At 44.6% G+C, this 13,364-nt stretch overlaps 1 protein-coding gene and 1 pseudogene across 1 annotated transcript in view; one reads left to right on the top strand and one right to left on the bottom strand.

Annotated features, from left to right (window-relative positions):
• The window catches only part of SMG7 (SMG7, nonsense mediated mRNA decay factor), a 96,676-nt gene extending 88,729 nt beyond the window's left edge, over nucleotides 1-7,947 (bottom strand). Inside the window, exons 1-3 of the mRNA XM_027868422.1 lie at nucleotides 7,885-7,947; nucleotides 7,755-7,839; nucleotides 7,426-7,724 (exon numbers count right to left, since the gene is read on the bottom strand). Of these exons, the coding sequence (XP_027724223.1) occupies nucleotides 7,426-7,724; nucleotides 7,755-7,839; nucleotides 7,885-7,947 (447 nt within the window). The remainder of the gene's footprint in view (nucleotides 1-7,425; nucleotides 7,725-7,754; nucleotides 7,840-7,884) is intronic.
• Nucleotides 7,948-11,456: 3,509 nt separating this feature from the next.
• Nucleotides 11,457-13,128, top strand: LOC114047656 (annotated as a pseudogene).
• Nucleotides 13,129-13,364: the final 236 nt, after the last annotated feature.

Below are 13,364 nucleotides of genomic sequence, written 5' to 3'. Positions count from 1 at the left end.
TGGACATGGGATGAGAAAGAAGAAAATAACCTCTCTTGTTGTGGGTGGAAACCATGTTTTATTATATTGTAGGTACTAGAAAAGGACCTTCTCCTGTGTGAAGGAGTGAGAAGCCTTCAGAAAATGGCTTCTTACCATGAAACCATGGTGGAGTCCAGCTTTGACAGATAGGAAAGGTTAGATAGATTCAAGGGATGTTTATTAAATGTATTATTGTCGTTCAAAAAGACTTAGGATTAAGGCCCATAGGAAGCCCTCTACTCTTGGAATGTAATGGAAGAGCGTATCAGTCCTGAGCCCTGAGGAGAGCACCATGCAGAAAGCTGGCTATGTGGCTTTAATGGAGAACCATTTAGAGCCATTAAAATGCAACCTAAAAAGAAAGTCCAAAAAGGCTATCCACATGCAGAGTTTATGGAGTCTGAATGCACATTGGAGCATACTATTTTCACTTTTTGTTTGTGGCTTTCCCCTTTTGTTCTGTTTCTTCTTTTATAACATGACTAAGGAAATATGTTAACATGATTGCACACGTATAACCTAAATCAGACTACCTGCCCTCTTGAGAAAGGGGGATGGAAGGGAAGGAGGGAGAAAAAAATTTAATACTCAAAATCTTATTTAAAAAATGAATGCTGAAAACTATCTTACATGTAATTGGAAAAAATAAAATACTATTTACCAAAATAAAATAAAACCAAAAAAAGAAAGTCCAAGTACAGACAATGTGGAAATTTATTTTGTTTAACTATACAAGGTTTTGTTTTTCTTGCTTTTCCATTGGTGGTCATGAATGGGATAGGAAGAGGTGAGGAGAGGGGGATGATCTTTTGGAGGAAAAAATTTAAATAAAAAAGAGATAGTCCAGAAACAAATTCGTGGAAGTAGGCCTTCCTTCAGAGATGGTAAAAGGAAGCATAAGGCAGAGAAAGTGTAAAGAAGTGGCCCAAAAGGTAGGAGAATTATGAATCTACACTCAATATTATTCCTTTTTTTAAAAATTTAAACAAATGAAGAAATTTAGGCTCAGAGAAGTTACACAGTCAGTTAGAGATCTGGGCTTCTGGTTCCACATTCAGAATTCTTGCCAAAAGCTTATAAAGTGGTAGAAGAGGGGAGTCAGAATGCAGGAAGCTAAGGAGAGAAGGGATGGTGAAAAAAAAATGGCACACTGACCACTCTTACGTTCAGTGCTTGGCATACAGTAAGCACTTAATTTTTTTCTTTTTAAATTTTTGAATCAAATCAAATTTAAGAATCTGACCTAGAAAAGAAGGGAAATGGAATAGTACTAGCCTGACAGAAACAAGGGAAGGTTTTTTTTTTCAATACAAGGAAAACCTAATAAACATGTTTATAGTCAGAAGGAAAGTAGCTGGAAGAGAAGGGATTACTTGAAGGAATAAATCCTTGAGGGCATAAGAAAGGGAACAGACAAAAAAGCACAGGTGGAACAGAGTAGAATTTCAGAGTAGAAAGGTAATAACCTATCTAAATTATTTTTCCCTTTAAATGGTTCATCACCACGAAACTGTTATCAAGACTGCCTAGAAATCCACAGTTCTATGTCTGTAAGTCCTAACATTGGGGGAGGGGGGGGACCACACACAATAACTTGGAAATGAGTACCAAGGTCTTCAGACTATTATATATACAGATTAGGGAAGATGGGGGTTGCAGACACTGAAGAAGATGGTTATTCAGTTCAATGAAATTAACTGAAAGGTTTGCTTAGGTAGCCACAATTTACCTCCTCACAATAGTCAAAATGGAAATTAAAGGTGGATATTTTTCCATGTGGCTCCCATGATGTTCTATTTATTAGCATCCCCTACCTATACAGGAGCTGACTAGAGTGCTGGATTTAGAAACAGGAAGACTAGGCTTCAAATTCCACCTTAGATACTATTAAGCTATTAAGCAATTCCCTCAACATCTCTAAACTTCAGTTTCCTTATCTGTAAAATGGTGATAGTCATAGTATCTACTCAAAGGACTGTCATGGGACTAAAATCAGAAAATATCTGTAAGAGTACTTTGCAAACCCTGAAGTACTTTTAAAAAAAAGGGGGGGTGGGATGTCTTTATAGCATTATTACACAATTGTACCCATTCCTTGACCATTTTCTGATATATGATTCCTCTGCCTCCTCCCCATGCTAGTGGTTCCCTGTTGCCTTAGTGTAAAGCTTAGTCCCGGATTTGGAGCTTTGAGAACTTGTGCAGTCAAGTGGCAGAGGTGAGACAAGAGGTTAAGCAACCTTAACCTTGCACCAGTCAACTGGCCTTGCTAAGCTTCAATTTCATCCACAAAATGAAGGAGCTGGACCAGACAACTTTTTTTTTTTTGGGTAAGGCAATTGGGGTTAAGTGACTTGCCCAAGGTCACATAGCTAGTACGTGTCAAGTGTTTGGTCTGAGGTCGAATTTGAACTCAGGTCCTCCTGACTTCAGGGCCCAGCTCTATCCACCTAGCTGCCCCCCTGGACCAGACAACTTCTAAGACCCCTTCTAGCTCTAAAACTGGAAACTCTGTGGTCACTGTTAACCTCCATCATCAAAATTTTACAGGAACAACTGAATTCCCTTACGTATGCCCAAAAATACAACCTTTAGTTGCGAAATATTTTATAGAAATATGCTGAACTATTATAAATCATGTATCTACTGACTCATCAAAAAGACATTCAATGTAAGAGTTCTCCACACCTGAAAGATTGTACTGAGGAACCTACAGCTGGTTTCAAGGAGAAGTGATAACAGGAATCTTGAGAACGTTATTTGGTATAGGTGATATAGTCTGTGAAGCAGTTTTTGCTTTATGCAAACCTAAGAACTGAATGAAATCCTCAATTTTAGCTTCATTAATAGCACGTTGAGCTAACTGGTTCAGACCTGTCAATATAGGTATCAGTTAACACAAGCCAATTCTTTCATCTCCTCCTAAGGTAGCAAGTTAACAGCTGTTAAAAAAAAATAAAGACATGCAAGCAGTTTAGGACAGGAAGTACACAATTATGAAGACCAAATAGTCATTTAAGCCATACAGTGGACTGTACACCAAGAAATCTTCCCCATGAAGATCTCTGATGTTCACTCTGAGAAGTTAATCCCAACATTTTTTTCCCTAACACTCAATGACTCCAGCTCACTTCTAGCTCTTCCCATCCTGGGAGCTAAGTTATCTTCTTTTCTTAATACTTGCCCATGCTCAATAGTTTCCTTGCTTCCTTTAGCAGTCTCCCACTAAACATCTCTAGTTATCCTCCCTTCAAAGTTCCCTGTTAGAGTTACTTTATCATCCTCTCTCCTTACAAAATAAAATCTCCACACCTCTTCATTTTCCAAATCCATAATGTCGTTTTTCCCCCTTGAAAAAGGTTAAATCCTATTACAACAAAAGACTTGTAAGAGAACCAAAACCAAGTGTAGCCTATTAACTTCAAGCAACATCCACTGGACCTGGATTAAAACATGCTCTAAGGAAGAAGGAAGTCAGGAGGTGGGGGTGGGGTGGGTAATGCTGGGGAAAACAAAAACAGAACACCAATCACCACCGGCAAATCAAATACCATCTAGGTTTCAACAGCAAAGTTTCCCACTAAGCCCAGGAGTTGCTGAAGGAAATTTCCTTGAGTTGCTAGAGGCATTATATATTTGTATCCCATTACAACACTTAATAAATGCTATTAATAAATGTTAAATGAATAAACAATCACCCCCTTCTTACAGAGCCTGGGGCCCACCCTACCCCAACAGAGATCCCCTCTCCCTCCTTTCCTTAACACTGGTGAGGCCTTCTCCCCTTCTTCCCTCAAACTTGATCCATTTTTCTCCCTTCCCCTCTGTCATATAATTCCCAAATGCAAACCTTATGTTTTCTAGTACATTTCCCATTATTTCAAGTCAATCAGCATTTATTAAGCACTTATTATGTGCCAGGCTAAGTGCAGAAAATATAAATACAAGCAAAAAGACAGTCCCTATCCACAAGGATTTTACATTCTCATAAGAGAAAAGTGAAAAGCTGAGGTGAGGGAGAGTGGGGGAAGGTAATGTCCTCAAAGGCACATGCTGGACAAAGTCTAGAGACTTTCAAAAGTGTAGCCCTGACAGAATGCCAACAACTATAGGTACCACTGGTTGCTTTCTCTTTTTATAATGAGCTTTAACATATAATCATTCTATCTACTCGATCATCTCCCAATTCAATTTTAATAAATTCTTTCGGATGTCAGTTGGAATGCAGAATTCTCTCCCTTTTCCATTTAATAAAGTGAATATTTTATATGAATCCCAATTCTTCTATCAGGGTAATCCTTTTAACTTAGTTAAGAGTAAAGTCATCCCCTTTCCCACCCAAATTAATAACCTATCTCAATTCACCCTACCTTTTCTCTTTGGCTTATTGTGACAATGACCTTTGAAATGCCTCTTTCCAATGTGTCATGAGTCAAAGGAGAAAATTCACTCATATTTTTAAATGTTACTTCAATCCAATTAAGGTATCATTCCCCGCATCCTTTTTTTTTTTATTCAGCATAAGAATACATTTCAAGAAACCTCACTCCTCAACTTAATGCCTCCAGATAGTAATTCTGATAACCTATTTCATAAGATCTGCCCCCTACTCCCCTCCCAATCCAGTTTTATAGGCACTACCTCAGCTGGTTCATAATATAATCTTTTCAAAGTATGAGATATGCACCTCCCCTTTATCGTTTTACTCAATACAGCTAAATGCATATGTATTGTCCCCTAGTGATATTTAAATTCTCCCCCACCCTTTACCCTAAAGGCCTCCCATATCTTATCTTCATTTTGGAGACTTCCAAAACATGCAGTTTCACTCTCAAGTCTCAACATCCTACCACACCAATGCCAAGAGGTCCTAGTTTTTGTAAACTAAAATTCAAGTGTGGTTAAAGTCTACACAAAGATCAGTAGCTATGCAATCTTAAAATTGTCCAGTCACTGTTCCTCTACCATGGATAAAGATAGGCAACAAAACTTCTGGTCCTGTAATCAAGGTCATAGAGAATGACCTCCACACCCTCAAATGCATTCAGCAGTATCTAGCATCATATTTGAGAACCTATAAGAGAAGTCTTAAGAAAATACTTTCCTGAAGATTCTCCCTAACCACCTTTAGGAGAAAAAGCTTAAGAATGACCCTGTGACCTTTCTTCAATCATCTCGTACATCAGTCTCTTAAATCCAATACCAGTCTGCTTTATTGGGTTAGGAAAGAGGCATGAGATTGAAGAATCATCTTTCAAAAGCCGTCTCAGACTCAGCCCACCTACCTGGCAAGATTGTTACACATAATTCACAGAGCTTGAAAGGGTTTTAAGAGATCATCTAGTAAAACATCCTCATGTACTGGATAAAGCTAAAACCCAGGAACGCCCTGGACTAGAATACAGATCTCTAGACTCCTAAACCCGATGCCCTTTCCACTAAATTCACCCTTCATTAAAACCCAGTTCCTGAGATCCTCTATCTTCTACATTGATTTAGCTAGTTCGTAGGATCACAGATTCAGAAATAGCAAGGATCCCATTCATCTAATCCAACCCCTTGATCTTTGCACCAGGAAAAAGACAGAAATAAGTGACTTCGCCAGTCACATACAAAGCAGGATTTGAGCCCAGGTCCTCCTGACCCTGCCGTTACTGCTGTTCGGATGCCCATGGTGATTCCATTCTACTCCTCACTTCTTCAAAGAATTAAACCAAGCCCAAAGTCACTATTATGAACCCATCACACAAGAACTGTTCCCTACTCCTTCAAAATGCTAGGAGATAAAATTTGAAAAAAAGAAAATTTAGAAATCCACCAGCATGTAAAACCTTTTCTGATTCCAGCAACAGCTTAAAGTGCCCAGGGTTGACAGAAGTCACTGGCATTCTTTTGTAAATTCCCCAGTGTCCAAATGCACCAAGACACATTATATTGTAAAGATTCTGTCCTCCCAAAAAACATTCTTGGCTTCTAATCATGGTGGAATACCAGAACAGAAGAAAAAAGAGTCTTCTCTGTAGACACATAAATCAACTAATTAATTAGGTAACTTCCACACTGCATATATGTCCCCAACTACCATTTCTGTACAATCTCTTATGTTTTTCATCTTGCATTACTCAATAGTCATTCTCAATCTCCAAGCACAATGCAGTAGAATAAGATTTCAAGTCAGAGGGCCCCAGCTTGGATCCTGGCTCTGCAATTTACTTAAGTCTGTATGACCTTGGGCAAGTTACTCTGGGCCTCAGTTTTCTCATCTGTAAAATGAAGGAGTAAGTTAGATGATTTCTAAGGTCCCATTGATAACCCTTTCAGACTAAACCAAATCACCAAGATGCTACGAATGCAGAACAACTTCCCTCACTAGTTAACAGTCCCTCCCCCCACAGCATCAACCTTTACTTAGCTAATAAAGCTACAGCGGCACTCCTCGTTTCAAGCCTTTCACCCCTCCCTCTTCCATAAAGCATAGAACCATTCTCCCTTCCCACCTCCCCAAACGGCCTGGCATTCCTAGCCCTGATGCTTCCCAACCTAAACCTGGAAGGCCTTTAAAAATCCTTTGACCCTCTATCTGCAGAGTACTAACTTCCCACGCTACTCATCATTGCAACCCAAGGGTCCACATTTCAGTTCTCCACCCTGGCTAGGAGACACTCATTTCACTTCCTCCACCATTTAAGCTCCCAATCACCCTCCCTTCGCATGTAAATCTCTCCAGTCCCGGCACCCACCCACTCAATTCAACAAACGTTAATCACCTAAGTGCAAAGTACTTTCTTTAAGAGCCGGGGGTGATACCAAGTTGAGAAGTCGTGGTCGGACTCCACTCCCAAGTGCCACCAAGGGCCACCCACCTTTTTCTCGGTACCTTCCCTTCCCAAACGAAGCGTGCTAGACCCCACCCCCTTTTATCCCCCCCATACGTCACTCTAGCTAAGCAGCCCAAGTTCCTCATACTCCATCCAGCAACCTCACACGGACTCCTCCACGACCTGGCCATCTCTGTGTGATTACGGTGACCCTGAGGTCTGCCCCGGACTTCCCCGACCCACGGTCACCGAAGCGCCCGGCCTCTCTCGGCCGTTCAGGATCTCCCTCGCTGGGGACCCCCCTCCCCCAGTTGTCCGTTCCTCCAAGAAGCCCCCTTCCCCAGGTGTGCGGGTTCCCATCCGGGGCGCCCCGACTCGGGCGGGTCCCCCGGACCTCACCGGCTCCCCGCCCCCCCCAGGCCGGGACCAGCGGGTACCCCCCGGACCCCTGAGCCGCCGCAGCTGCCGCCTTCCTCAGGGGCCCCCACCTCCCGGGGGTGCCGGCCGGGGCTCCCCCAACCCCGCATGGGGACTCCCCCATCCCCCCCGCCGCTCCCTCCAGGCGGGTGCCCGGCCCGGCTCTCACCGGAGATACTGCGCGCTCTGCAGGCTCATCCTCCGCCGCCGCGTCTCCCCGCGAAGCGTCCGTGGGTCTCTCAGGCTCCTCGGAGCGGCCCCGCGGTATCGCTGGTGCCGGCGGCCGCCGCCATCTTCCTCTCCTCCGGCTCCTCCTCGCCCGGCGGGAGGGGGGATGAGTGAGGCGATGGGGGGGGTGGGGGAGGGAGTGAGTGAAGCTGCTCTCGCTGCCGCTCCGGCCCGTGGGGCTCAGGGACACTACGACCCAGGAGGGGGAGGGGGGAGGGTCCTCGGAAGGGGGCGGGAGGACTGGGGGAGAGGAAGGAAATCAGATGGAGCCGCTCTCGCGAGACTTCGGCCGCACCGGTTCCACCGCCTTACTGCCGCCCTTCTGGAGAGACTTCGGGGACGTCCGGGGCGGGTACTGCAGTTGCGGCGCCTCAACGGCTTGCTAGTGGCGCTTGATCACCTTGGGTTTTGTCCTCCTCCCGCTTCCAGGGGGAAGGGGCAACCCCAGCCGCTCCGGGAACATCGAACCCGAAACAGACTGGAGTTACACTCAAAACCTTCCCCCGTCTTTCTCTTCACCGCAGCCCAACCTCGCTTCCTATTTCTCCACTCCCTCACTTTTCCCCACCGGAAACGCCTCCTCTTCTTCCTACAGTTCCCTCCGCCGGTCCCCCGACGCTATTCTTCCCCTCGCGCGCTAGGGAGTGAAGCGAGGGACCCCTCCTCTTCTTCTTCCCGGCCCCTCCCTCTGCACGCGGAGGGACTGTTAGAGGGAGTGGGGAGCCCGGCAGGAAAGGAAAGGAAACCAATGGGATTGGAGGAGCGGCTGCCATGGCGACACGCGGCTGCGGTTGTATTGCCGTGGTAACCAGTGTGGGGGGGGGAGTCGAGGATGGGGGAGAGGAGGATCTTTCCCGCGGCGAACAGGTTCCGGGGAAAACGCCCGCGGCATCCCTCGGCTTTCCCCGAGTCCTGCGGCCCTTGTCTAGGGGGTCGGCCCCTCGGGAGCTCCCCTGCTTGACCTCCCTGACCCTTCTCCGAGGCCCGAGCGACCCCCTAGTCCTCTGAGCGCCCGCAGGAGGGGACGGAAGCAGGGCGGGGCAAGGCGGCGGCGGCTGGGGGAAGACCGAGGGCTTCCCTGGAGCCGACCTGCGCGGCTGCGGGGGAGGCGGGAGCCCCGGGAGCCCCCGGGCTTTGGAGCTGCCCCTAGCGCCGCAGGCCCGGCGGCTGGGGGACGCATGTGGAAATCTTAATGACAATAGGGCTTTTTAAATAGCGGGGCGGGGGGGGGGGGAGGTCGCCTTTAAAAGTATTTTTTCTGTAGCCCAGGGGGAAGGTTGAGGGTCGGTCATCCGGCGCAGTGCGCTGGAAGAGGTCAAGGTCAAAGTCAGTGCTGGAGACTCCCAGACCCGAGCGTCCTCGGGCTCTGAGTCTGAGCCACAACTTACGGCTAAGTCACAGTGTATCGAAGCGCGGGGCAAAAAAGTATCCAGTCGGCGGGAGGATCGAGGCCCCAGGACGGAGGAAATCTGGCAAGGGGGTTTCGGGGTTTTTAATTATCTTGCCCCTCGGTCCTGGAAAGCAGCCGAAAGAAGGAAGCAAGTCGGTGGTAATCTGCTGGAGGTGAAAAATAGCAGGAGGAGCTCGGAATAGGAGGTTTAAAGGAATCGCCTGATTATTGGTTTTCCATCTTGTCAAAACGCTCTGCATGTGCCTTGGGGGGATTTATACGTGCCTGCACCACTTGAGAGGAAACTACCGGACTGTAACGACCCTTTTTTTGTGCTTTATTTGTCATGATAGCCGAAGGAAGAGCCTTCACTTCCTGGTCTGCTAAAAAAAAACAAAACAAAACAAAAAAAAAAACAGTGATCCGTCTATTTGAAGTCCAAACATACAAGTGATTTGGAACTAGCAAAAAAAAAAATCCAGCTACAATTTTGAAAGAAAAAGTAGCGACACAATGAAATCAGTTTAACTAGTCACGAGTTCTGATAGGGAATATTGTCCGGGTATTTCCTGGGAGTACCACGCCGCGATGACCTACCTGAGTTTTGCATGTCATCTGAGACGATTTCCAGCAGTACAGTGCCCCCTACCACCATGCTTGGACACTGACTCACGCCGACTCACAGAGAAGAGAGCCCTCTAGTGAGGCTGCTTTCTCAAGGATGGTTCAATGTTGAGCTTGGTGCATCCACTGAGAGAATCACGGCATTTATGTGAAGTAACTTAAATTTCACCCCTGTGTCTTACTAATATAATATTTTGTAAATCATTAAGTATAAAATGAATTTTGTGAGTACTAAAGAGTTGCCCAGGTAAATTGCTCTTATTTTGTTGATAGTTTTTTTTTTTTTCAGAGAACTATTGTATTATGACAGAGTAAAGAAGAAGGGGAAAGAAGTTCAGTGAAAGTAACCTAACACATCAAGTCCAACATTCTATGCAGGTTCACATACCAATAGACTGCTACCTCTGCAAAAAAAGAGAGGGGGATGTCCTCTCATATCAAGCTTGGTCATTGTAATTTCACCACATTTCGTTTCACTTATTTTTCATTTACATTGTTGTTCTCATGGTTCTGTTCACTTTAAATTATTTCTTGTCTTTCCATACTTTGATATGTTCTTCATACCCATTGTTTCTGACAGTGCAGTAGGGGAGCTTGATGGCACAGTGGGTAGACTGCTGAACTTAGGATAGGAGTTCAAATACTACTTAAGACACTAGCTGTGTGACTCTCAAGTAACACTCAGCCTCAGTTTCTTCCTTTGTAAAATGAGGGGTTGAGCTCACTAACATCCAAGGTCATTTCTGGCTCTAAATCAATGATTCTAATAATCCATTACATTTATGTACCACAATTTGTTTTAGCCATTTCCTTAATTGATAGACATATATACTTTGTTTCCAGTTCTTTGCTAATAAAAAGAAAATCTACAATCCACCAGTAATCTCTTGTCCTCATCCATATTTTGTAATCCTATCTCCTACTGTGCTCCCCATTAGTAAATATGTTGAACTGATATAAGCACCTTTCTTCAAGAGAGATATTTTGCTTTTCCCTTCAATCATAAATTCACACCAAATTTCATTACAAGCAACTGATGCTGGGCACTAAACTGGAGCCAAAAGATAACAGAAAGGAGAGGCTGCCCAATTTCCTTTAGGCCTTCCCTGATTGTGTTCAGTCCTAGAATATATGCATATTCTCCTGAGGAGTGATTTAAAGAGAGCGCTGAGAATGTAATTTAAGTTTCTTAATACAAAATTTGGTCACCTTTTAATGTTTTGTATGAAGTTATACCTAATAGTTGGGCTCTCTACCCCTTAAATCTCTACCACTTAAAATGTCTGAAGCATAAAGCATTTGTAACTCCACCACTCCCCATTTCCCCTCATTAAAGAAAAAAAAAATGCTGTGCATGGATTATTTCCACAATCCACCCAAGGAACCTCACCACAAACCCTAATCACCATTCCCATTAGAGCCAGAAGATAGGCTTCTGTGCCCACAGCTGTGACTACATAAAACAGCGCAATATTAGGACATTAGAAATAAGATTTTAAATGTCTTGTACATTTCGGAATCCTTCACTATTGTGGCTATTATTTAAAATCCACAAATCTTTGCTAAGTAAATAGTGTACATACTTTTCAGCTGTGCACCAAACTCTGAAGTTCTTGCTTTTATCTCATCAAACACAATGAGCCCTGTATGAAATTTTACCAAGTAATAATTCATTACAGTATTTGATCTACATAGATTTAATGTTTCCAAAACCCTAGTTCATTTAAGTGCTTAATTATTTTTTAATTTGGATGATGACAATGATTTTGGAATTACACATTCCTATCCCTGAGACCACAGAGTCACAGAAGTCATCCTTTCAACTCAACTTTGGCAAGTTTAACCTGGTTCAAGTAGTGTTTATGCATTTTTCCCCATGTATTTTCTGGGACATAATCCTGGCTAGCACCTTAGACTATCTTTGGGGGCCTAGATAGTGGTGGACTGGTGCAACAGGCCTATTTTTCAGGAAAATGAGATTTCCTCCTCAGCCTCTGTTCTCTGAGCCCAGCAGAAGAAGCCCCATCCAGAAACTCAACATGTCTATTTGCAAGATCCAGGCAACAGAGATCTTCAACTCTCATGGAAACCCCACTGTTGAAGTTGATCTCTATACTGAAAAAGGTCTCTTCTGAGCTGCTGTGCCCAGTGGTGCTTCTATCAGTATCCATGAAGCCCTGGAGCTCCGAGACAATGGTAAGACCTGCTACATGGGGAAAGATGTCTCAAAAGTCGTTGAGCACATCAATAAAACTATTGCCCTGACCCTGGTTAGCAAGAAACTGAATGTTATGGAGCAGGAGAAGATTGACAAATTAGTAATAGAAATGGACGGCACTGAGAATAAATCTAAATTTGGTGCAAATGCCATATTGGGAGTGTCTCTGGCTGTTTGTAAGGCTGGAGCTGCTGAGAAAGGTGTCTCCCTGTTCCACCATATTGCTGACCTTGCAGGCAATGATGAAGTTATCCTGCCCATTCCAGCCTTCAACATTATCAACAGTGGCTCCCGTTCTGGTAACGAGCTGGCAATGTAGGAGTTCATGATCCTTCCTGTTGGAACTGCAAACTTTAAGGAGGCCAAGCGTATTGGAGCTGAGGTCTACCATACAACCTGAAGAGCGTGATTAAGCAGAAATATGGACAGGATACCACCAACATAGGGAATGAAGGTGGCTTTGTTCCTGACATCCTGGAGAATAAGGAAGCTCTGGAGCTGCTAAAGAATGCTATTGGTAAGGCTGGCTGTACTGATAAAGTTACAATTGGCATGGATATCGCTGCCTCAGAATTCTTCCGATCTGGGAAATATGACTTGGACTTCAAGTCTCCTGATGATTCCAACAGATACGTCTCCCTTCTGAGCTTGGGGACATCTACAAGAGCTTCATCAAGGACTATCCAGTGGTGTCTATTGAAGATCCCTTTGACCAGGATGATTGGGAAGCTTGGAAGAATTTCACTGCTACCGCAGGCATCCAAGGGATGATCTCACAGTGACCAATCCCAAGTGCATTGAAAAGGCTGTGAGTGAGAAAGCCTACAACTGTCTCCTATTCAAAGTGAACCAGATTGGCTCTGCGACTGAATCTCTCCAGGCATGCAAGCTGACTGAGTCCAATGGGTGGGGAGTAATGGTTTCCCATCATTCTAGGGAGACTGAAGATACCTTTTATTGCAGACCTGGTGGTAGGTCTCTTCACTGGGCAGATCAAGACTGGTGCCCCCTGGCGACCTTAGCGTCTCACCAAGTATAACCAGCTTCTCAGAAGTGAGGAAGAGCTGGGCAGCAAGGCTAAATTTACTGGAAGGAGCTTCAGAAACCCTCGGGCCAAGTAAGCTCTGTGGCCAGGAAGCCTCAGAGCTCACAGGCGCCAGTCATCCCTGTAGACGCCTGCTCCTGTCCTAAGAATGGGCAGCACCAAGTACTAGACCAGTATTGTTTTGGGGGCAGGGGCCTCGGCTGCTTAACTTCTCTCTCCCCTCCACTTTTCTGTGATGTTCTCACTGCTTCGTTAGAACTGTCTTACCAGGAACTACCCAATCATTTGGTGCTCTATCTGAAGACCCATATTATCTTGTGAATGAGATAGAATGACCTGTTCTCACCCCCAACCCCGGTGCTGATGTGTGGAGCCATGTACTTGTGATGCAGCCCCAACAAACCCACAGGCCAGATCCTTAGTGGCTTCTATGTGTAGAATAAAAGTATTCAGTGACCCACTGAAAAAAAAAAAAGAAAATGAAATTTCAAGTCATCAAAGAACCCCTGAGGAAAAGGATAAAGCAAGCTGAAGATTCTCAGATTCTCAAAGATATCTGTGATCTATCATTTCTATGCAGATATCAGCCTCATCTAATGCTTG

This window comes from Vombatus ursinus, unplaced genomic scaffold (genome assembly GCF_900497805.2).
Source record: "Vombatus ursinus unplaced genomic scaffold, bare-nosed wombat genome assembly UNPS02014789.1, whole genome shotgun sequence".
Lineage (NCBI taxonomy): Eukaryota > Metazoa > Chordata > Mammalia > Diprotodontia > Vombatidae > Vombatus > Vombatus ursinus.
The sequence above is the reverse complement of the archived record's forward strand: the minus strand, read 5'-3'. Positions and strand labels throughout refer to the sequence as shown.